At 34.2% G+C, this 22348-nt stretch overlaps 3 protein-coding genes across 4 annotated transcripts in view; 1 reads left to right on the top strand and 2 right to left on the bottom strand.

The window, feature by feature from the left end:
• Window positions 1-17609, top strand: part of LOC106168564 (anaphase-promoting complex subunit 4-like) — a 24908-nt gene extending 7299 nt beyond the window's left edge. For both annotated transcript variants that reach the window (XM_087002885.1, XM_087002886.1), the window contains exons 16-27: window positions 243-289; window positions 490-546; window positions 829-879; window positions 1354-1441; window positions 1623-1720; window positions 2044-2105; window positions 2269-2316; window positions 2527-2628; window positions 2808-2894; window positions 16158-16340; window positions 16680-16788; window positions 17025-17609. In XM_087002885.1, coding sequence (XP_086859011.1) covers window positions 243-289; window positions 490-546; window positions 829-879; window positions 1354-1441; window positions 1623-1720; window positions 2044-2105; window positions 2269-2316; window positions 2527-2628; window positions 2808-2894; window positions 16158-16340; window positions 16680-16788; window positions 17025-17198 — 1106 coding nt within the window. In that variant the 3' untranslated portion in view covers window positions 17199-17609. The remainder of the gene's footprint in view (window positions 1-242; window positions 290-489; window positions 547-828; window positions 880-1353; window positions 1442-1622; window positions 1721-2043; window positions 2106-2268; window positions 2317-2526; window positions 2629-2807; window positions 2895-16157; window positions 16341-16679; window positions 16789-17024) is intronic.
• On the bottom strand, window positions 4248-9829 carry LOC106168566 (uncharacterized). The gene is made up of 3 exons (XM_013547684.2): window positions 9362-9829; window positions 8575-9088; window positions 4248-4817 (listed from the first exon to the last, which is right to left on the bottom strand). Exons 1-3 carry the CDS (start codon window positions 9422-9424, stop codon window positions 4684-4686), a joined length of 711 nt encoding a protein of 236 aa, XP_013403138.1. The 5' UTR covers window positions 9425-9829; the 3' UTR covers window positions 4248-4683.
• On the bottom strand, window positions 17586-21550 carry LOC106168565 (uncharacterized). The gene is made up of 5 exons (XM_013547682.2): window positions 21067-21550; window positions 20258-20425; window positions 19496-19756; window positions 18697-18944; window positions 17586-18456 (listed from the first exon to the last, which is right to left on the bottom strand). The coding sequence occupies exons 1-5, from the start codon at window positions 21408-21410 to the stop codon at window positions 17702-17704; spliced, it is 1776 nt and encodes a 591-aa protein (XP_013403136.2). The 5' UTR covers window positions 21411-21550; the 3' UTR covers window positions 17586-17701.
• Between the last annotated feature and the right edge of the window lie 798 nt (window positions 21551-22348).

Below are 22348 nucleotides of genomic sequence, written 5' to 3' on the forward strand. Positions count from 1 at the left end.
AATATGAGGCTTGATTAAACTTCACTTGAAGTCCTATAATTATCTTCAAAATATTGAGGCAGAATTCTTTACAACATCCACATATTTTATCTCTTGTTTGAATCCAATTATGTACTTTTTTCATAAAAAAGCATGTAGCTTTTTTAATTACTACCTGTAGTGTTAGTTATGATTAATTAGACTTAAGGAATATTTAACTGAATTACAAACTTAACTTAAAATATGTATTTTTATTTATTTAGTGATTCAGAGGCTGTCCCAGGAAGCTATCCCAGCAGAGCTCAGCAAAGTATGGGTGATAGAATATAGATTGTAAACCTTTTTGACTGTTAATGTTTTCTTTGAGAGATTTTTAAATATTATTAATGAAAATGTCTTTGCCATGTAAATGTGTGTTAAACAAATATTTTATAAGTATTCAAATGTTACTTTTATTGAATTTTTATTATTTTGTCCACTTTTACCTAATTACGATTGTCTTTTCTATAGATGACTCAACAAGATTTGAACTTTGTCACAGATTTCCTAAAGGAATATTTTACTGAGGTAAGTTGTTCAGTGTCCAAGACAAATGGTGGCTATAATATAATTCCAGAATTATTTGAAGCAACTTCAAATGTAATGAAATTGTCTGTCACCCATTATAATGTGATAATGTTAAACTGATTTTACCTGGAGAGGTCTATAAGTCTGAAAAATTAATTTTCTTCTACTTATTACTTTTTGCAAAAGGGCAATTTCCTCCACAGGTTAAGCTAAGTCTGGACCATTTGCTTATTTTTATAATCAATATAGCGCATTATGTCCATAATCCTTATTTGATTTTAGGAAATGGATGGCAGCTGTAAATCAGGATTCAAATTAGAAAAAGTGGGGCAGGTAATTATTTATGTTTTCTTTTTTATTATGATAGATTTTCTCTCATTCACATAATGTTTGGAGTATTTTTGAAATAGTTAAAGGGATAATAACTCTTCATATGAGATCTATATTTCACAATAAAAACATTGTGAATAACTCATAGAAATATAATATATTCTGTTTAACCACAAAAACGGCAGTTATAGCTATTATTCTGATATCTGAGCTTGTCTTTAGACCACGTGACCTCCATTGATGGCTATACTCTGTTAAAATCTCTTAAGAGATTTTAACAAAAAACCAAACTTTTTAGAAAAAAACCAGGGACTAACTTTGAATGTAAAAATGGATTCATTAACCATTGGTAAGTATGAGAAAATTGTTGTTCACTCCAGGAAAATTCATTTTTTGGCCAAAATGAAGAGTCATTATCACTTTAAGTACAATAGTGAAGTTATAAAAACAGAACTTTAAACTTAAATTTAACTTCAGTACTTGAAACATGAAGAGCTCCAGGAACCTCTTCCAAACACAGATAATCCATGGCTGAAGTTTGTCAATTCTAGTCAGCTGTTGCAAGGTGAGGTTACTTTAATTACTTTGACTTGACAGTAAATTACAAATGTAAGTAATTTTTTGTTTGTTTTAATGTTTTTGGCGCTCAAAACTTTTTATGTAATGCTTTCTGTCATTAATTGTTTTATTTTATTGTCAGTATGTTTTAAAAATGTTGTTTATATTATCTTTGACATTTATTTTAGAAAGCCCAGTGCTGTTCAAACCGCAAGTCAGACAGTCCTTGGTCCAGGTGGAAGATAATCTAAGAACTGCGATAAATGTTGCTCTTACTAAACCCTCTGTAAGTATTTTATACATTTTTTGAAACTGCAACAATATGCTTGCACGCGTTTGCAGATTCACAGCAGTGTATGTCACTATTATTTAAACAGGTCTACTATTCACATTACTTAAGCAGTGGTAGAAATTATTATGATGCAAACAAACAGCTTGTGCATTGATTTCTTTTCCAAAGCTGCTTGACATAATAATGGTGTGAAAAATGTAAAAGTTATTTTATATTACATATCACTAGAATGCTTTTAAAATTGTGAGCAGAATTGACATCAGATATGTGTTTGACACTTAATTTCTTTTCAGTAATATACAACATTTCTGTTTTAGAGTGCAATCGGGCAATCTTTACAATGCAGTGGATCTTCTTATCTGTTCACATATCAAAATATGTAAGTATATCAGTAACAGTAGCAAACAATTTTGTTGCATTACAGAAATAATTATGTACATGTATATAGCAGAAATTATGGTTGTTCATTCACTTAAACCTTAAGTAGCAAGTTTATATTAATTTATCTGTTTTATTTTTATGTGTGACATTTTCTTTTACAGGGATGAAAAAGAAGAAAAAAATAAACTACTCAAACCAAAGTTTACACAGTGAGTTTTTTTTTTTTTTCTCTTTTCTTTTGGCAAAGGCAAGTTTCAAAACATAGTTGCTTCCTCATGCCCATAAATTATGTGTAATTTGTTACCAAAAGGCCAAAGAAAACCACTTCTGTCATTTGAACGGTTTAAAAACTCCTTTCATAAGAATCTTCTTGTATATATCTTCACAAAAGCAATAAAAGCTATGTATTTGCCTTGCAGCTTCACTGTTTGCAATCAGCAAGCTTACCAGTATGTGGTGTTTACAGCATCTTGCTCACCATCAGATTATCTATACCTTGTCAGACAAAAAACACATGCAGGGTGAGTAGCCTAGTTGGTGTTAACTGTTAAACATTGTTTCTGTATAACTCACTGAAAAAAATAAGATGACGTTGATAAATACTTTCTTCTTGCTTTCATGTTTCAGCTGCATTTGCATTTGTTATATATTTATTTATTATTTTTTAACTGAAGAGTTACCAATGTTCTATGTTTTGTAGATCTGATGGAGCTGACATTTCTATTGTGAAACTTAAGTTTGGTTGTCTAGGCACAACTAACAGGGAAGAAAGTGGTAGGGATGACAGGTACTGTATACCAAGTTATCATATCTGCTTTGTCATGCTGTACACTTTATGTTAATAAAAATTATAATAAAGGGATGGGAGTTTACATGAGAAGCTCTATGCTTATCGTGTTAAACGGTAGTAGACAGACTCTATTTACCCTGCCATTTTGGGATATTTGACAATGAACCTGAAGTATTTTTTATGGTTTGATTAATCCTTCTGTGCCATATGTTGAAGTTCGTTATTTTATAGCTGTTCATTAGTCATAAAACATGAAGTTAATTGTTTACCTACAATAATATGAGATATTGATCCTTTTTTAGCAGGGTTAACCAAAGGTGATATTTTTAATATTATCTATATGGTGATTTGGTTCGTTTCATCTAATTATAATAGATAAAAGCCAGGAGAGAGGCTAAACTACAGTTACTTACTACTGTTTGTCTAGACTCCACTTTGTAGATATGAAAGTCATAAAAATCCACAAATGAAATATTCATTCAGACAGAGTCATCATGTGGATTTGAAATATTTAAATTTTATTATGACTGTAGAAACTTCACAGTTCTCAAAAATGGTTATAGAAAAGAAATGCAAAAATATTTTACTATTAATAAGCATGCTAATTGTACAACAAATCAAATCACAATCAGCGTTTACATGCAACTAAGTAAGTACACGTGTGCAAGGGTTTGAGAGAGAGAGAGAGAGAGAGAGAGAGAGAGAGAGAGAAACCACAGCAGTACAGAAAACACTTTGCATCACCAATAATTCCCCTCTTTATACATGGTTTAAGGGACATAATGCAGATATCATGCTAAATGAACATATGTATTACAATGTTGCCTGTGGTAGAAAATGTTAGTATTGCCTAGCGAATAATGACACATTGCTCAGAGGAAGCTCTTTGAAATCACTACTAGTTTTCCTGTTGGTTGTATTTATGGTCAGTAAATGATTATACCTTCTGGTCATCTAACTCCCCAGATGACCAGTGGCTTACTGATCAAGGCAGACGCATGTTAATGTCATAAGTTAGAATGAATATAAGGCTTCATTCACATGGAATGTCTATTTTCAAAAAATCTATTTTCTATTCGCGCTATCTTATGATCACGGTCTGTGCCCTGAATATCCCGCGGCGTAATTACTGGCAGCGCGAGCCAGTTACTTATAGTAACTTATAGTAACTGGCTCGCGCTGCCAGTAATTACGCCGCGGGATATTCAGGGCACAGACCGTGATCATAAGACATACCGCAAATAGAAAATAGAATTTAGAAAATAGACATTGCATGTGAATGAAGCCTAACTCACTGAATAATGCTTATTAGCATAGTTCTGGTCAGATGACAGAAAGGGATGCAGAACAAACAGAATGACTTCTTTAATGTTATGATTTTAGAATTAAAGATTGCAGTTGGTCATGTAATTCTATAAATATGATACTTGGGTATAAAATTGTTTTATATATTTTCTTCTCCATTGCCATTTTTTTTATTTACAACACTGATTTCTTTGGCGATATGCTAATAAAATTTTATCTCCCATGCTGTTCATGAGTAAGTTACAAGTTAATAACAGGTGTGTAACAGTGCATTTTATCATTCATTTATCATATAAGCAATAATGCTTTGTACTTGATTTCTTATCATATAAGAAATTAATTGTAAAGTGTGAGAACTTTAATTATGGGACTAGTTCAATTGAGAATCTGCATATTTTAAGATACACAAATCTCGTCTGCTCTCCAGGAGCAGTTTGACTGGTCAGTTTATATCATTGTCTGCATCAGTGTATTTTCGTTTTCACTGCCTTGAATGAGCTCTGTGTTTGAAGTGGTGTTTAGGTCTGGTCTTGCTCCTAAACTTGTAAGTGGTGCTGTTGATGTGCACTCTGGGATGCTTCTTGTGTGTCTGCTTTTTCACAGGACAGTGAGAATCTGGAAGAGTAAAATAAGTTATAACAAATGCATAATTATCATATAGACACTTGTAGTATTGAAACTTGGTATTAATCAGGTTTTTGTTAAGTCCAAAACATTTTATAATCAAACAATAGGTTAATTACCTTTAGATTACTAACTTATTTATCAAATTCAATTAATTACTCACACATATTTTTTCCTATTAAAAATAGTCATTATATATTCATTAGAAATTTAACCCTAAATACTTCATTTAAGATATACATACTTTACATTGATTATTTAAAGGTTTGTGTTAAAAAGAGCAAATATGATATGGCCATACAGGAACCTTGGATTATACAAAGGCATGAGTTTTATTGATGTATCACTTACAATGTTTCTACACAAACTTCATTTATCACATTAGTTTGAAGTTACCATAAGGTGAGAAAAATTGTTCAAGGGCCTCCTACCTGGATATCTAAGTGGATAATTAGGGGGATTTTGTCATGTGGTTATGAGTGGATTGCCTTATCACTTGGGCTTTAAGTGGTAGAGGACCATATGGTGCCCTTACCTTGGTTGAAGATTAGATACCCAAGTATTTGGTAGGGTTAGTGATTAGTCTACCTGTGTAGTGGATTTATTGCTACTTTTCACTTATTGACAATGGCAGAGTTTGTATTACTTCAACTAATTTGGCAATATGTTGAGTGTAGTGGTATTTTGTGAACAGAACATCTGTTATATTTTTCTGGAGGTATATTGTGATGCAACTATGATACGGGGTTGAGAAATATTAGAACAAAGGGAAATGTACCTGTAGCAGGTTATGGTCCAGATGTTACTTTCAACGGATTGAAGATTTATAGCAAAAATTCAAGGGATTTCATTTTTTTAATGTTTGGTCGTGATGATTATGTGATAAAGATATTGTGAAAGTCCTATCAGACTATTATGCAGTTTAATCAAGCTGCTACATTCCCACACTCTCCTTATCTTTGCACGTGTCACACATTTTACCTTTCATGTTTGGCACAACAGAACCACAAGTAATATGTTGATCACCAGGATTTAAATATTCTTAATGGAGAAATGCAGCTCTTCCCCTTTATCTTCAAAGTTTATTTTCACATTTTGGTGTAAACAAAGATTATGATAGCAGAAAAAAAGATTTTTCAAGATGAAATTAAAGACAATATATTGAACATTTCATTGTTTAAGATGTAAGTTACAAAATAATGAATCTAATCAAGTGAATCTAATTCATCCAGAAGTGCCAGAAGTGGTTGTCTTTGTTGGGATGACACCCCAAAAACTTTATATCTCCAGGTTTACCAGATGTACACCTTTTTAGAAAATTGAGTTTTTTATCTTTAGTCTGTAGTAAGCCAATGCAAGTTTAAGTGTCTGTGGATTGTTTTGGTAGCATAAATGCACACAGATAAAGAATGTGGCACGTGCCACTTCGCAATGAAATTTACATTTCAAAGTACACAGTTAAAAGGGACAGCTGTTTTGGCAAACCCAAATTACCATTAAAAGATGTCAGTGCATTGACTGTGTGCAAGTCTCATTTCCCATGTGAAAAATGACCTCACTTTAGCTTAACTGTCAGATAGAGAGGTGATAGCAACATATCTTGCATTTGATTTTCACCTGCAAATGTCTGCCTCTATTGTTCCTATGTGGTATTATCTTTGATTTGTGGCATCTATTCACCTGCACAATACTAGTGCTCTCCACTTGATTGACACTAGGCTACATTTCAGATAATTACTTACATCATAAGGTTGGTTGTATGATTATTTAGACATTCTATATTTTCATTGCATTTTGTATTTGCCATTCAGTTCAAACTTTTTTCAGTCAAAAAAATGGCTAATCCATTTGATTTCTTGAGGATTTGAAATTTTGGTACCTTTTTTCTCTCCTGGATTTTGATTCAATTATTGCTCTTCTATTATAACTTAGTACATTTGACAAGGATGCTGTCTGGTCTTATTTTAGTTATGCAGAAGTTGCCACATGCACATGTGTCCTGATTAAATGTTTACTTCAATGTTTCAGTAAATAGTTAGCTCCAGTTTGTAATAATACTGTAACATACTGTATTCAGGGGCGGATTTAGGCCGTCTTCTGGGTCTTCTGGAAGACGGTCAGATTTTCAAGTTTACATTGACAGGTATCTATTTTTTTCTGTTGGAAGACGGTCAAAATTCGAGGATGGATCAACAAAGATAATTTGGAAGACTGTCAGAAAATAGCTCTGGATCCGCCCCTGGTATTCATAGGGGTGTCAGAGATGACCACTTTTACTTATTTAAACTGCATAATTAAAAACGTAATTTGCAGTTAATCACAACAGGTGTCATGAATACACTACACTAAATATACGCATGTAAACAATGACATGAGACTCAAATCATCGATATGTTATCAGCATTTTAGGGTTCCTCACACATTCCTCATTTCCTCTCACAGATAATTACTTGTTTTTATTGATATGATATATTACTGGCATTGTCTTTCTTTTTTTCCTTGTGTTAATTTAGAATTTTTACCATAAACTATGAAGTTGGTCTATAATGGTGAGATTTTTAAAAACTGATTCAAAAATAGATGAGAGGCATGCCCCTCTTAGCAATTGTTTGCCTTAAATTTCTCCTTAGTTACATCCGCATTTCCTCCTCTTTCACTTCTAACAGCCAACAGTTATTTCCTTTCATGGGTCATAAATGACATTTTACAGTTTCATCACATCCCTGGCATTCATACATTTTTCCCTTTCTTACCTGTAAACTTGAAAGCATGCCAAGAGAGAAAAGGGCTCTCTATGCTTCCTACACCTGTGGCATAGGAATGAACTTATAGATAAGCTTAAGGCCTGGAGTTTTTTAAACTGCATGCAAATATTCACCCCCAGCCTATTGACCTCTCCTGCAGTATCTTGTTGTTGTAGTTTGAAAATGCCTGAACCCTGACTGAGACTTTGTTAATTTGTGATGATGCGCCTAAGCCACTTGTGTTTCTCGAGGCTTTGGTGCCACTGAAGTAGTGAAAATTTGGGAGAAGAAGTCGACATTAATGGGCTTTATTGACAAGATGTGCTATCTGGTGCCAGTAACATTAAGTAGACCAAAAACTTTCTGATTTGGAGCTCTAGCTGGTACACGTTAAGGTTTTTAGGCATATTGGCTCTAGGTTTGAATAGCAATAGATGTATTTATTTGAAGGAGAACAAAGTTTAATAATATGTTAAATTGTGTAGATGTTTACTACTGTATGTTTATATTAGGTTATCATTAATAGTCCTATAATAGAAAACCCCTCCAGGTATTTTTTGTTTCTTTTCTTCATTTTTCATTTGTTTTTTCTTTTTTCAAATTTTAAACGCACCTATATAAACTTACAAATAGCAAAAACAAATCACCATTTCTAATCTGTTTTCATATGAATGCATGTTATTTAACAAATTGCTCATGTGCTATAAATTTTTTAGCATACACAGACAATAAGCCTTTTAACCACACTAAAATGCAGAATCTCAGCAGATGTGACATCGTGTTGGGTTGAACTCTTGTCATCTGCTACTTACGCCTTTAGCTTGCCACATGTTGACATTTTTTCCAGCTTTATTCTTTGTTGTCAAGGTTGCCAACTTTACACTCCCCAAACTACATAGGTCTGCAAAACCCCAAAACAACAGGAATTGATCCTAGAAAATGCATTGCAAACCCTGTGCTTTTGTGCAAATAGATAACTCATGTAAACTCAGTGAATCTCTTACCTGGGGTTTGCCATAATTCCACAGCAATGATATGGTGGCTTCTGGAAAAGTCTTTAATTTGATGAAAATGGTCACAGTCCCAAAGGGCCATATGACCATCAGCATGCAGAGTCCTCTCTCTGAAAGTCAGCAGACGAACAATACCTTGTTTACCCATCAGAAATTTGGCAATAACATCAGGCCCACCACTGTGGAGCCTCAGAATGACAGGACTCTCATATTTTGCCGCTAGGAATGGTCCACTAGCTATGGCTCTGAATATGTAACGATGATTGTCTTTTCCACGTATAGTTTCATTTTTTTGCACAGTGTAAGTGGGAAGATGGTTGACAACTGCATGTCTTCCTCCTATGGTATTGAGTGTATATGAGAGTCTCAGGCTGCTTGTGTTGTGTCTCCAGTGTTTAGTTTGTCTTCCTATTAAGGTGTAGAGTTCTGTGTCACTGTACTTCCCACCATAATGTCTGTAGCCTGGATAGTGAGCCTTTAGGTCTTCAAACTTTGGCAGTTGGAGCTTTTACAAAAAATGAAAAAAAAATTAAGGATTTTTGCAATTAGCTGTTGAAGAAGTGAACATAAAAGGAACTTTTGGTACAGTTTCCTGAAACCAAGTTATTTCATATTTTAATTCGATTTAATTGTAGAAATGCTTATAATTTGCTGAATCTATGAGTTTGTTTGATAAATCTCTTTGTTAGATAACATAAGAAGTGTAATTACATTAAATGCCTTTAAGGCTTCAAGGTGCCATAAGTCTTTTCTTACATGGTTAAACATAAATACTTACAGAATTTGCCATTGCTATAAAAACACTCCAAAAAGGAACAATCCATGTAAGTTTCCACCCCATCTTTTTTCCTTTTTTCTCCAGACTTGTATTTTTAAGTTCTTCTTCAGTTCATGAATATCTGCTTACATATGTTTAGAAAACTTCATTAACTGAGAGTTTTATCTGTCCTCTGTGCTTCAACCATAAAGTGTTGTTGTATTGGCTGTCCCCTCCCTCTGTCACCTCTTTCTCTGCCTCTCACTCTATTTATGGAGATTGTCAGCTGCCTGCTGCCTTTCTGCCACGTGCCAGGGCTTTAAGCCTGAGTCGCTCAGGTAAAATAATGGCACGCTCCAGCAGATTAACTACAATTAAACTCAGTTGTGTTGTGTTGCTGGGTTGTAAACTTGGCCTCATGTAAGCCACTGACTGGTGTATGACTTGTGCATCTGTTGGCTTTCTGTGTCTGGTTGGCACGCGTGTGTGTAAATGAAATAGTAGGCCAGTCTGCTGTGGGGGTAGCATCAGATGTTAGAGATAAGATATTTGCATGGGAATTTTGTAATGTCATGAGAGAATATGATTGTTTTTGATAGAAATTATTTGGATTAGATATAAATCAAAAGTATGCTGGGGTCAGTTTAGATGGGACAAAAAAAAAAAAAAGAAATTTAGGCATGCATTTCTTTATCCTATAATAGACAAAATGTTGAAATACAGATAGATAGGGGTATCAGAGATGTGTTCACATGACTAAGGGTCATTTATGTGTTATCTCTAACTATGCTATATTTATGCATCATTATTTCATTCACTTTACTTTATGATTAAAGACATTTAGCCAGATGAATAAAGCAATTAACACCTCTCCTCCTTTAATTTGAATGGACTCTTCTCAGGTATGGGCAGTTTAGGTATTTTTGCGATTCTCAACATCTCTGAAGATATAAGTGAGGAAGAGAGAAATGTTGACATTTACCAAGTGAAATGTAACAGATAACTAGAGCTGATATTTTTTGCAATTGATGAGCACCTTTGCCTCTCTGCTCTGTATGAATCTGTTGGTTAGCCCTTGTAGAATGGCATTTTGTAGGACCCCCAAGTTTGTATTAGTGCATATAAGTGGAGCTCATTATTTTTGGTTACATATCCAAGTATTTGCATTTATGCAGACAAAACAGATGCCATTTGTTTGAGAAATTTGATAATAAGTTTTTAATGCAAAGACAAAACATGCCATTTTCATTACAGCAAGCAGGATGTAACAATTTTGCAAATGTTTTTCAATTTTCTGAACATATTGTTGTCTTAATTATTCAGAAATCCTTTATGCATTTCAATTTGAAAAGTTCAATTCTTAGAAAAGAATTCTGCTGTCTTTTTTTTTCTTTATGTTTGATTTTTTAGAAAATAATTGGAAATTGATATTTTCTTTATCTGCTTTTCTTTCTGAAAAATAAAAAATAATAATAATAAAAGTTGTTTCCTTACTACCTGTACAGGAATTAGTGAACACGATGGGAAGGAAATTGCCCACTGTCACTGCATAGGTTCATTTATGTGTAAGAAAGTAAAGAAATTAATAAGATGAGAAAATAATAAGTTTTGCCTGCCTCCCTGCTGTTTAAACAAAATAATATGATTAAGCAGTGTGCCCAAGAAATGAGCAGGGACCAACACAAAAGTCTGGACCATTGAGGTGTGGGGCCTTGCCATATGGTCATCTTATCCAACAGCGAATGAGTATGGTGTATTGACTGACACTGAGAGCCAATCAGTGCAGTTTAAAGCACTGTTGAACCAACACCATTGTTTGTGTGCTTTGTTCCTGAGATTGTTTGATTTAGCAGTTCTGTCGACAACCTTCCAATCTCGGAAGTGATTAGCCTTTGTTAGACTTGATTACACAGGGGGGATTGCAAACTTTCCTATACTACAGAATGATGAGAATTTATCAGTGTGCTTATGTATTTATTTATATATACATGATACAGATGTTTGACAGACCAGAGGATTTTCATAATCTATTTCATTTACAGGTTAATTAGCTATATTCTTAATTCTAAGATATTAATTAAGCCTAACAAAGATGAATTATCAAAAATATTCTGCCTGGCCATATGTTATGTGATCACTTTAGGCTTTGTGAAGACTTGTGAAAACACCGAGCTCGTGTTAACAAAGAAATTAAGGTGTATAGAACTTCACATAAGCAAACAGCGGAGCGTGCCATGTAATGCCATAAAGGTATACATTATGAACAGAGAGCCTAGTTCTTTTATCCCTTTGCTTCTTCACTAGATTGATGCGAAGTCATAAATGCCATTTAACAAAGCAATAGCCAAAATGTGAAGAGGAATTTTTTTAGCTGTTAATCACATTGAAGAAAATCCAAATGGAGAAAGGAGAATAATGAAAGGAAGTGGCTTAGAAATAATCAAGTTTAGGGAGTGCATAAAGGCTTAAAATAGATAGAAATAGATTTCAGAATATATTTAGGCCTTTATCATACAATATCTTGCCTTGCCCAGAACCTTGCCCAGTTGGACTTTACTTTTGAAGTTTGTATAGTATGACATGTGGAGGGAACATAACTGAACATCAAAGTTCCACCACTTGATTACAGCTGGAGCTAGATTCACTTCATGTGTTTAGTTTAGCATTGTCTTCCGGTAAGCAGATGTTCCAAAGGCTCCCGCCAAAACTGTCCTGATTAATTTGATATGTAAATCTCTAGTTAAACGTTCATAGGCAGCTGATGATGGAAGGTCTTTTACATACATGAGTTATTTTTGGTCCTAGTAATTTATCTTTTATCCTTTATCATATTAGGTTTTCTTTTGATTGTCATATTGTTCATATCTTAAGGATGAAAGATTAAATTTTGTAAATGAATGCTGTTCTTTGTTTTATATAAGCAGTGGCTATCTTAAAATAACAATCAGCTGTTAATAAGTTTTATTATTATTATAATCTGCTACGATTATATCCTAGTGAATATTAGACAGCTGATAAAATAGTCTAGTAAACTGCTGTTTGTAGCTTTTTTATTTGTTACTTAAAGTTACATATGTCACTAAACTGCCCAAATGCCATCACTTAAGGCCCAGTCACAATGTCGGCGATCTGTCGGGGATTAGTTTTGGCCGGGGGTCGTCGTAGAAAATAAAGAATCCTTGAACAATCCTAGCAATAATCCTAATAAAAGTGGAGCAGTCACATTGTCTGAGATTTTTTCAAGGATTTTGACCCGGTATTGTCGAAAAATCGTGGGATTAGCCTCCGATCGCCTCCGATTGCATCGGAGGCGATCGGAGACGATATCTGCGAGCGTCTTTTCTTGTATTTTTTTTCCCCCTGGGTATATGTGTATATATCTTGCGACTAGTCTCAGATTATTCAGATGATTAATCGGAGGGCATCGTAGGTCATCGGAGATTGTGTCTGGGATGCCCAAAATGGGTGAAAAATCTTGCGAGCAATCTTAACATTTTAAGTTCAAAGTTGGGGACCGCGACGGGTGTGGCGATGTCTAAAAAATCTGCGACAACCCGCAGGTGTCCGGAGAGTGCCTCTGACGGGTACAAAATCGTGAGATCTGTCTAAAGATTTTGTTCAAATTTCCCGGGTTTTACCCATCCCCGACGCATCGCAACTGATTTGTGACTGGGCCTTTAGTTTCAAATAGTACAACTTAAAGAAATACCAAAAGGTGTTGTCCCATATTCATAACTATATTTGAACACATCTTTTCTGCTTTCTTGCTGTGCTATATATAACTCTCAGTTTTTCCTTCAAGTCTTATTTAAATATTTCTGTTATTTGCACATGCAGCAGTTACATGTCATACATAACTATGTCATTTGGCGCACTTTATGAACCAAAAGAACAGATTAAAAGGTCAAGTTTTAAGACCAGCAATTTGAAAAAGGTGCATTTTAAAGCTGATTTTTGGTTGATTGAGGGATTAATTTGAGTTGATTACCAAATGCATTCTGAGATGCAAAATCACTGTTGGTGAGAAAGTTATAAAACAAATTTACAAATTGAAATATCTGCTGTCATCAGATCACATCTCCAACAAATGACAAAAAGATTCTCTTGTACATCAAGATTTGCCTATGACCATAGAAAAACTTCCACTGTACAGATTGGATAGGACATGGACAATAAATGGATGAATGAAGAAAAAATGTGAAGCAAAAGTAATGTACTTTTAAGGAAAATGCTCAACATGCCATAGAAAGCAAAGAAAACAAAGGGATAAGTTATAATTACAAACTAATATCAATATGCAAAGGAAAAGCAAGTTCATTGTTTTTATCAAATGAAAAAAATTACTGGAGAATTTTGTGATAACATAAAAATTGAATATGAAAAAAATCATAAGACAGGGAGAAAATATTGGACAGCCTCTCAGAATGGACATACTTAAAAAGGCCTGTAAAGCTGCTATATACTGAGTTGGCTTGACATAAAAAATGATGGAGAACCACAATGACCTACACCAGTCATCATAGCGCTTGATGATATTGTTTTATATATTTATGTTGGTGACTCAAATGAATAGTAATGTTAGGGTTTTTCATTTATTGTATTTATCGAAATCTGATAATGCATGCTTTTTGTATCAGTGCAACATAATTATTGATAAAAAAAGGTTTTTTAGTAGATTTTATTTGACCAAGTGTAAATTCTACAACCGTGAATATCACAGAATAAATTTTGAAAATATAAAACATTCCTATTCTTTTCAAATTCTGGTTTTTCTGGACTACAATGAGATACTAGGAGAGTTGGTGCCATCTGTGCTAAAGTTTGGTACTTAGGCCACCCCATCCCCAGCCGCTAACAATGGCTGCCAGGGATCTTTTTTTCCCACACTGATAATGTTACTTCACCACAGATTATATTCAGTGTAATTCATGGCCTAGGATAAAATTCATTGATTTGCTGTAATTGAGTTTGAAAAGGCCTAGTAGTCAGTTGCTGTTCTTCTGATATGCATACAAATGTTGGATATAATTAATGACTCCGTTTCACCTGGTCTTGGATAAAGAACAATGTGTGATGTGGTGGGAATAGTAAGCTTTTTGAATAATCTACTGAAAATGATTAATAATCATGAGAAAAATTAAGCCTGAGGATCTTGTATTTCCCAGAATCTAACATCTGATTTTTTTATTTTTATACTGTGCTTGTTCTCTGAGGAAATATTTCCTGTATAAAAGTGTCCATTTCATTCAAAAACTTGCTTCTCAGTATATTATCCATTTGTAATTTTTTGTAATTTGCTTTGAGATTGGACATTAAAGTTATTTGGTAAGAGTAGTTCATACACAGAGTAGTAAAAAGAAGCAGCTAGATGTTATGTTTTCATTCTAATACGTTTTGCAGTATTTAGTTAGATAATTGAAAATGCCATCAAAAATAAAACTTGTTATTGATTTTTTTTAAATTTATTTTTATTTTAAAGCTGAGAATATTTTTCCATCCTTGATGAGAGCAGCATAAAACATTATCTTAAAAGCAGTTCTTTTGGTACTTAGTTGAGAAAATTTGCACTTCAAAATTGAAAACACCATCTGCAGCCTGAAATTCTACCAGCCAGCTGCATTGCACTACTTTTATAGGCAGCTGTTCTTTTTATGAGGCAGTATTCATAAGTATTATGATAGTAAATATCGGACTACCATAATTTTATCACTAAAGTGTACCCACTATAATTATTAAATTGTGGTAAGCTATAGTTTTTTATGAAAATACACATTTGGATGTGTCATCTTTGGGTTCCAATTTTAAGATTATCCGGAGAGGTACAGTGTGTAACCTGACCCTCACAACTGTGCTACTACATGGATTATGTTGTTGTATGATAATCAGGTTTCACTGTTCAGTTTTCATTACTCCAAGTCAGTTGAAATTCTGCATTAGTTTTTTAAAATCTTTACTAGAATTCTCAATTATTGAATATGTAAAGAAACAATAAAATTGAAGATTTACAACTAGTATTGATTGAGGGGTGTTATTATTAGCATTTTTATTTTAGAAAAATAATTACAAGAAATAAACAAGAAAAATCCAGTTTGTTTCAGTCCTTTGTACTTTTGTAAGGTTTAATTTTAACATTATAATGTTTTTCTTTGTCATGTGAAATTGACCAGATTAATAGAAAAATCATAGACACATGCCACAAAGAAAATAATAAGCGCAGTTGTCATGGGCAGTTAATCACAGTTGATGGCAAGGCAGAAACTGAACATGTTTAAGTGGTCAATTATGTTAAATCATCCATAAAAATGCTATCATCTGTGATATGTCATAATGAACACGTTGTTTGCCCAGGGAGATAGTCCCAATGGTTTAACCTGCCAATCATTAGAGCTGTGTGCACCTGCCAGGTCTCACAAGATGAATGGGAACACTGATTAATGCATCAAGTGGCTGCCCCCTAATTTTCCCACTGGATTCAAAATTGCTTAGTTTGTTGTAAATGAAAAAAAACTCTTTTTTTAAGTAAAATATTTATATTTCACAATGAATTTTAATAAAATTAAATAATTGTGTACTAGTGACAGTGCTCCAAAATCCATGTGTGTGAAGAAAAAAAGTAAACAATGTTGCTTTAAAAATTATTATCCTGTACAAAAAATAAGATTACAGATTTTTACTTTCTGGTGGATAGAAAAGGAGGTGCCCTTTGATATCTAAGCAAATAACTGTTGATTTTGCACTTTACCTATGATTTTGCCCCATAGGGATTTGGAACACAAATATTATTTTTGCTTTAATATTTTGTTCTTCTCTCTTTTAGTTGTGATACCCATAAAATACTAGATGTTGCCTTCTACAATCAAGAAAAACTGTCTGTACTACTGCTAGAGGACCAGCTGGATGGGTTGCCTGTGTTGGCACAAGTTTCAATTTCCAACATAGAAGATGACCAGTTTAATCTGGTGCCAAGTGGACAAGAGGATTGTTTAACACAGAGAGATATGTAAATGGAATTCCTGAGCCCTTGGTAGCCAAAAAAACATCCAGTCATTTTCAGTTGTGTCCATTTTTTCATTAATTGCATTCAATGAAAAGTATGTTATTTTCACACAATTTCTCAAATGATTTGAAAAAAATATGGATGTTATGAGAAATTACTTATTTGCATAGAAATAGGTGATAGCTAATACACCTTACTTTTGTTTTTTAGTCCATTCACCATGTCTGCAGTTTTGAAAACAAAACACTCATTACAAAATATTTTAATTAATTTCTTTGGCAGTGTTAGGTAAAATGACAATAGCTACAAAAGTTTTAGCACATTGAATTGTTTCTCTATCAGACATTGTATTGATGCTGGACCCCCCATGGAGCCTATGTACTACAGAAGACTGGAGAACATGAAGGCATACTCTTTTGCTGTTAGTGGCACCAGACATGTTGCCTGTGTGGTAAGTTTATACATCCTGGATAGCATAATTATTTACCAAAGGCAGTGCACATTCATTAACTTTGGATAAAAAATTAAAATACGAGATTTTATTGAAATTGTAGGCATTTCCTTTTTTTATTGTCTTAAAAACAAGATGTATACATCTGTTGCAGATCCTCGATAAATTACACCTTTTTAACTATTGTAACAATCATCAGATCAAAAGAGGGTCATTATCTTCATAATATTTTTTAGTTATTTTCCTCACGTCGACGTGTCCGCCTGTTTTTGATGGATGCTGAAGATGATGAAGACGAGGATGATACAGAGCTGAGCATTCAAAGCACACAGGACATAAGTACTATTAGCAGAGACACTACGGAGGAAGATGACAAAGAAAATACTGACACATCTGGAATGGACGGTTGACATCATTACTATATATATAAATATATATATATATATCAGTATTCAGAGCACACAAGTCATCAGTACTGTGGACTGAGATGCTATGGAAATGAAATGACAAGAAAAATGCTGACACATCTGGAATGAAGGGATGATACTGGGTTATGACAGCTGGTTAGATATTGCGTCATTCAGTCATTCTTATGACTAATTTGCAGTGGCATTTATTTTTTTCTTTTTGAATCAATTTGAATTGATATCAACATCTTGATGGAACTTGGGACTTTTCTCAATACTTTTACATCTTTACTGCTGTTATTTGGATGTCAAGTATATAATTTGTCAGGCAAGAATGAAGCAAGTATTGAGAAGGCAGCAGACATGTTTAAAAATTATTAACTAAAACAATAAATGCACAAAATATTTATTCCATGTAAGTTGTGAAAGTTCTCTATTGGAAATATAATTTTCAAACGTTTTACAACAGAGAAAAGTTCCTGAGCGAGAAGACAAGAAGATATTGGCTAAGAAAATTCATATATAGTCAATGTTAACAAGTAAAAGATGATTGTAAAACTGGAGTTGCAACTGGCCTTGGAGGTAGAAAAAGACTTTTTAAATTCTTTGATGTAGATCTGATACTCTGCAGCAAGTGTATCAGATGGAGTTTGTCCCTCTACATGTTTAACAAATATAGGTGGGTTTTCCCAATCAAACAAAGGGATAGCCACTCCTAAAACTTTACCATTAAATTTTCTTATAAATTCTAAATATGATAAATGTCTGTACACAGGTTCCACTCCATATATGGTCTTTAAAACTCCTGTTGGTTCCATAAGAAACCTATCAACAATTTCACTTGGGCGAATATATGAAGATACATTGTCATAAGTTAATCGAAGTAATGTTTTCTCAGGGGTGTATGAGATGTTAATAATTCCCAATCCTGAATGAACATAAACTCCTGTGAAAGGTTTGCTTTGTTCAAACAACAGTTGGCTGCTTTGTAGGCTTTGTCGTTTCCACTCATGCTGTTGGAGACTTGATTGCTTCTGTTGAGATCGCAACACAATGCACGCTTCACGCTCATTAATCTGTTTAGGAAATCCCAGCACAGCGTCTGCCAGCAGGCTATGTAATAACTTGTGTGCCACTTCGCTCACACCACTCCCAGCAGGTCCATTGCTATTGGTGAAAATACCTAATTTGTATTGAGGCAGGATGGTTAATTTTGATGTGTAGCCAAAAAGGTCTCCTGAGTGTGTCAATACGGGATCGCCTGCGAGGAAAAATGTGTTAGATGTGAACTTTCACTATTACTTCGTATTATTTTGCAATGACAAAACAGTTGTTGTTTTTCTTACTCTGTTCTTAAGTTAACGTTTATACTTTTAATACATAGTGACAAAACGAATTGGCTTTTCGAGCTTTTGAATAGGGTGTAAATTACTTGTTTATTTATAGTCTTTGCTTAGTGTACCAATTATGCTCATAAAGTAGACGTCGCACGACAACTAACCTCTATAATTTCCCGTTCCCCAGCCAAGTCCGTAACCGTCTTCCACCATTTGTGTGAATTTATCGTTTTGCCTCACTTTCGACATCAGTTGCTGACTTATCTGCTGCGTGTGTGTATCTTGCAGCAATTCGGAGTTAATCAGCTGATGGCCATCAAGGCTTTTGCCTGCACTGACGTGAAATTTCAGCCATTTTACCATGTCGGCTGCTGTAGAGCATATAGAGTCGGCACCATCAAGGCTAAATTTTCTAAAACGAAGAAGTTATATTAAACTTATACAAACTTCCACCGATGTTTAACGTTATTCTGCAGTAATTCGCGAATTTTAATTCAAAACAAGAATTAGCCTAGGTACGTGTTTGAAAATGTCCCTAAGTCGTATTTTTATGTCAAGTAGGTGCTATAAGGCCACTTATTTATTTACCACTTTATACCTTAAAACTATCAAATCCTTAAATCCTAATCAACATTTCCTTCTGAACTGCGACTAATGGGTCGAGCAATGATTCGTGAGAGAAAATTCGTTAGAAAAATTTTTTTTCTCGAGGAAAATTAGATTTGGTGTGAAAATACTGCATAGAATGCGTTTGATCTTAATTCTTTTTTTAAACATTCTTCGTAGCGTTGTTTCGTGTTCGTGTTAACTCTGCAAAAAATAAGCCAATGAATTGTAGGCCTACTATAATAAATATAACAATGAATTGACACATTTCAATGAATCAGTGCCCTATCCTGAACCATTAAAGCTACCCTTTTTAACACAGCAAGTACAAATAATTATAATTAGCTATTTATTTACCTATGTAGAAGTGGGTCCACATTTGCCACTGTTTCTGTCGTCCTAATCAAAGCATGTACAAATCTTACTGAATTTGTATGAAGCTTACTGGTGAAGGTCGTTGACGACATTTTAAGTGGATCAAAGATACGCTGCTGCAAAAGTTCTTCCCAAGGTTTCCCTCCAAGTTTCTCAGAGACGCGAGCTGCTAAGAAGTACATCCAGTTGTTGTAAATAAACCTATGCCGCAGCGGCGCAGAGGGGTGGAGGAATTTTAAACGCCTGAAGTAGACCATGATTTGTTACACAATAAAATTATTCATTGAAAAAGTACACAATCTTAACAATAGCATGAGAAAATTTGAGACTATAATAAATTTATCCAGAAAATGGCTTGGGTGAAAAAAAAACTGGTGCAGTTGATGAGCAAGTTATGTCCTGTCTTATCATTTCGCCAATCTCATGAAATTCTCATGGAACAGAGGCGACGCTAAAGTAGACCTCTGAGGCTGACATCGATATTTCTTCCTAACATCCTTTTCAACTCAATTTTTATTGTTGATTTGCGTAGTACGTTAGTGGATACATGATCTATTTGCATTTCATACGACTGCCACACACTCGTTTTGTAATGTGCCACACTTTACTTGATTTATGCCACGTTACGTGGATATTGTCACTTTTACAGTTTTCACGACCCACTTCAATATCTATAAGACATAAAATTGGGATGTTAATATAGATAGAGCACACTGGTTTTAAATAGAAATACTTTAAACTAACTTGTAAAATTCTTTCCTAAAAGATGTAGAGAAACGGGCAAGGTCAAAGCGTGGTAAACCCATGCGGTGTGCGAGTAGGTCACGAAGTGACGCAGTCTCTGAGCTGTTGACGTCCTCTAAAGAAAAGTCGTGACCGAGGATGGCTCGAATAGGAGTGTCCCATGTAACGCTGAAGACAAAAATAGATGAAAATAAAATAAACATGGTATCCTAATGGTCACTCTGCATTTGTTCTAAATTTTTTATCAGAAACAGCAATTTAAACAATGGACAAAATTTTGTCCATTATTAAACAGACCTGCTGTTATAACAACTTATATTGTATTTTCATTCGCTACCACTGCAAATAAACGGTAAGATCTTTTTTTAGAAGCCGTGCAATACAGCAAAATTAATAGAATTTGGCAAAATTTCTTTCTTTTTTTTTTTTTTTTTTTTTTTTTTTTGTGATTTATAACGTCTTTTAAGGAAAATAGGTCAGGTCATTGTCAGTTTATACAAAATGACTGTACCGGAGTTTTGTATTATATAAATGGCATAAGTTTGCTATAAATCGTTGGTAAATCAGGAAACACCTGGAATCGATATCTTTTGAAGTAAATGTAAAGGGAAACCGAAGGGAACGTAATTTGTGCATTCAGGAACAATACAGGTGATCGATACTTGTATTTGATAGTTGGAAGTTGGCACATAACGGCGCTAAAAGACCGCTGCATTCGCAAACTATTAAATAATCTACATGTAACACCACCTACTGCATGTCTCCTCTTTCATTTTTTTTTTTTTTCAAAGTACAAAGCAGTTACTCACTTTTTAGCGTTATCTCCCAACAAGCTTGCGATAAGAGTTGACGTAAATGCTTTAGTCAGAGATGCGATGCAAAACACAGACTCTTCGTTCACAAACGTCTGCCGTTTCTCATCACTATACCCAAGTCCTTTTAAGAATACTGTCGTGTTTCCTTTTACGACGGCAATGCTAAGTCCGGGTATATCTCCGCATTTCATAAGTCGCCGTACTCTTTCTTCCAAGATAGATGTAAATCGTGTTACGTTTTTCTCTGAAAACCATTTCTGACAATCCACTGCCCTAGTAATGAAACATGAAATACATAAAACCCAAGAGAAAATGAACTGTGCTTTGAATTGTTTCATTTCTCTCTATGAACTGGTGAAAACAGAGCAAGTATGTATAAAGTGGGTTGTTCTATTTTTCGCGGTATGTCAAAAACATTTCCTGACCCGGAAGTTCCGTGCATTTGCCGAGAAAGTGGGTAGCACGCGGAAGTCGTCGAACCGCTGGTGCCACCGCAACTTTGTCACCGATAAATATTGATTAAGCATAGTTTCCGGCGGCTCGTGTGTTGGGGATAATAAATATCAAGAGGCTGTTTATCATATGCCTTTATTCACACTTGATTTATCATCCGGATGCGCGACGAAACAAAATTCGTACCACAACAAAAGGAGCATTTTAAATGAAAGTTCCACTGGGTTCACTGTAGATGTTTTAATCAAGCAGAGAGTGTTTAAGTATACAGTACACGTTGACTTCCAAGAAAATTTATCAAAAAATTTGGGAAAATTTTGTAATTTCTTTTAAAAGTGATTTCGAAATATGCGATAGCGTGTTTTCAGTGTTTTGCGGAGAATCATTCTTGAATGAATGGACCCATGCCCCTTCTCGACATCCTGGATCTGCACGTACCTGTACATAAATTCCTCTAAATGTAGTTCCACCCTAGGCAAAAGCATATTTTTTTCGTGTATAAATTTCATTTTTCTGCATTCAAAATACAGCAATTATATTACGTGAAGACATACATACAATCAATTGTATAGTCCTATTGTTTCTAGTTAAAATGAATACTTATCATGACTTATAGGCACTATTTATTGTCTAAAACATAAAAACTCAAGTCATGTAGTAAGTTTCCATCGCACCGTCTTTTAATAAGGGCAAATTTGTGAGACCGACGTAGATACAGCGGAAAATTTCACTCGCTTATGAGAAAAAAATCCACTTTTTTTTTACTTCTACCTACACACAATGGACAATAGAAGTGTCACCCCCTGAACTAGAGTAATCAAAG

The sequence above is a fragment of the Lingula anatina genome, chromosome 1 (genome assembly GCF_051362555.1).
Source record: "Lingula anatina isolate TDL-2025a chromosome 1, LinAna3.0, whole genome shotgun sequence".
Lineage (NCBI taxonomy): Eukaryota > Metazoa > Brachiopoda > Lingulata > Lingulida > Lingulidae > Lingula > Lingula anatina.

What these genes read in the sequence shown, in the direction of transcription:
- LOC106168566 (XM_013547684.2), bottom strand. Translation starts at nt 9,424, where the DNA reads ATGGGGTGGAAACTTACATGGATTGTTCCTTTTTGGAGTGTTTTTATA. An exon ending in TTATAGCAATGGCAAATTCT is followed by an intron (nt 9,089 to 9,361) that starts GTAAGTATTTAT and finishes TTTTTGTAAAAG; the next exon opens with CTCCAACTGCCAAAGTTTGA. An exon ending in GGAATTATGGCAAACCCCAG is followed by an intron (nt 4,818 to 8,574) that starts GTAAGAGATTCA and finishes TTACTCTTCCAG; the next exon opens with ATTCTCACTGTCCTGTGAAA.
- LOC106168565 (XM_013547682.2), bottom strand. Translation starts at nt 21,410, where the DNA reads ATGAAACAATTCAAAGCACAGTTCATTTTCTCTTGGGTTTTATGTATT. An exon ending in TTGGGAGATAACGCTAAAAA is followed by an intron (nt 20,426 to 21,066) that starts GTGAGTAACTGC and finishes TTTTGTCTTCAG; the next exon opens with CGTTACATGGGACACTCCTA. An exon ending in GTGGACCCACTTCTACATAG is followed by an intron (nt 18,945 to 19,495) that starts GTAAATAAATAG and finishes TCTTCGTTTTAG; the next exon opens with AAAATTTAGCCTTGATGGTG.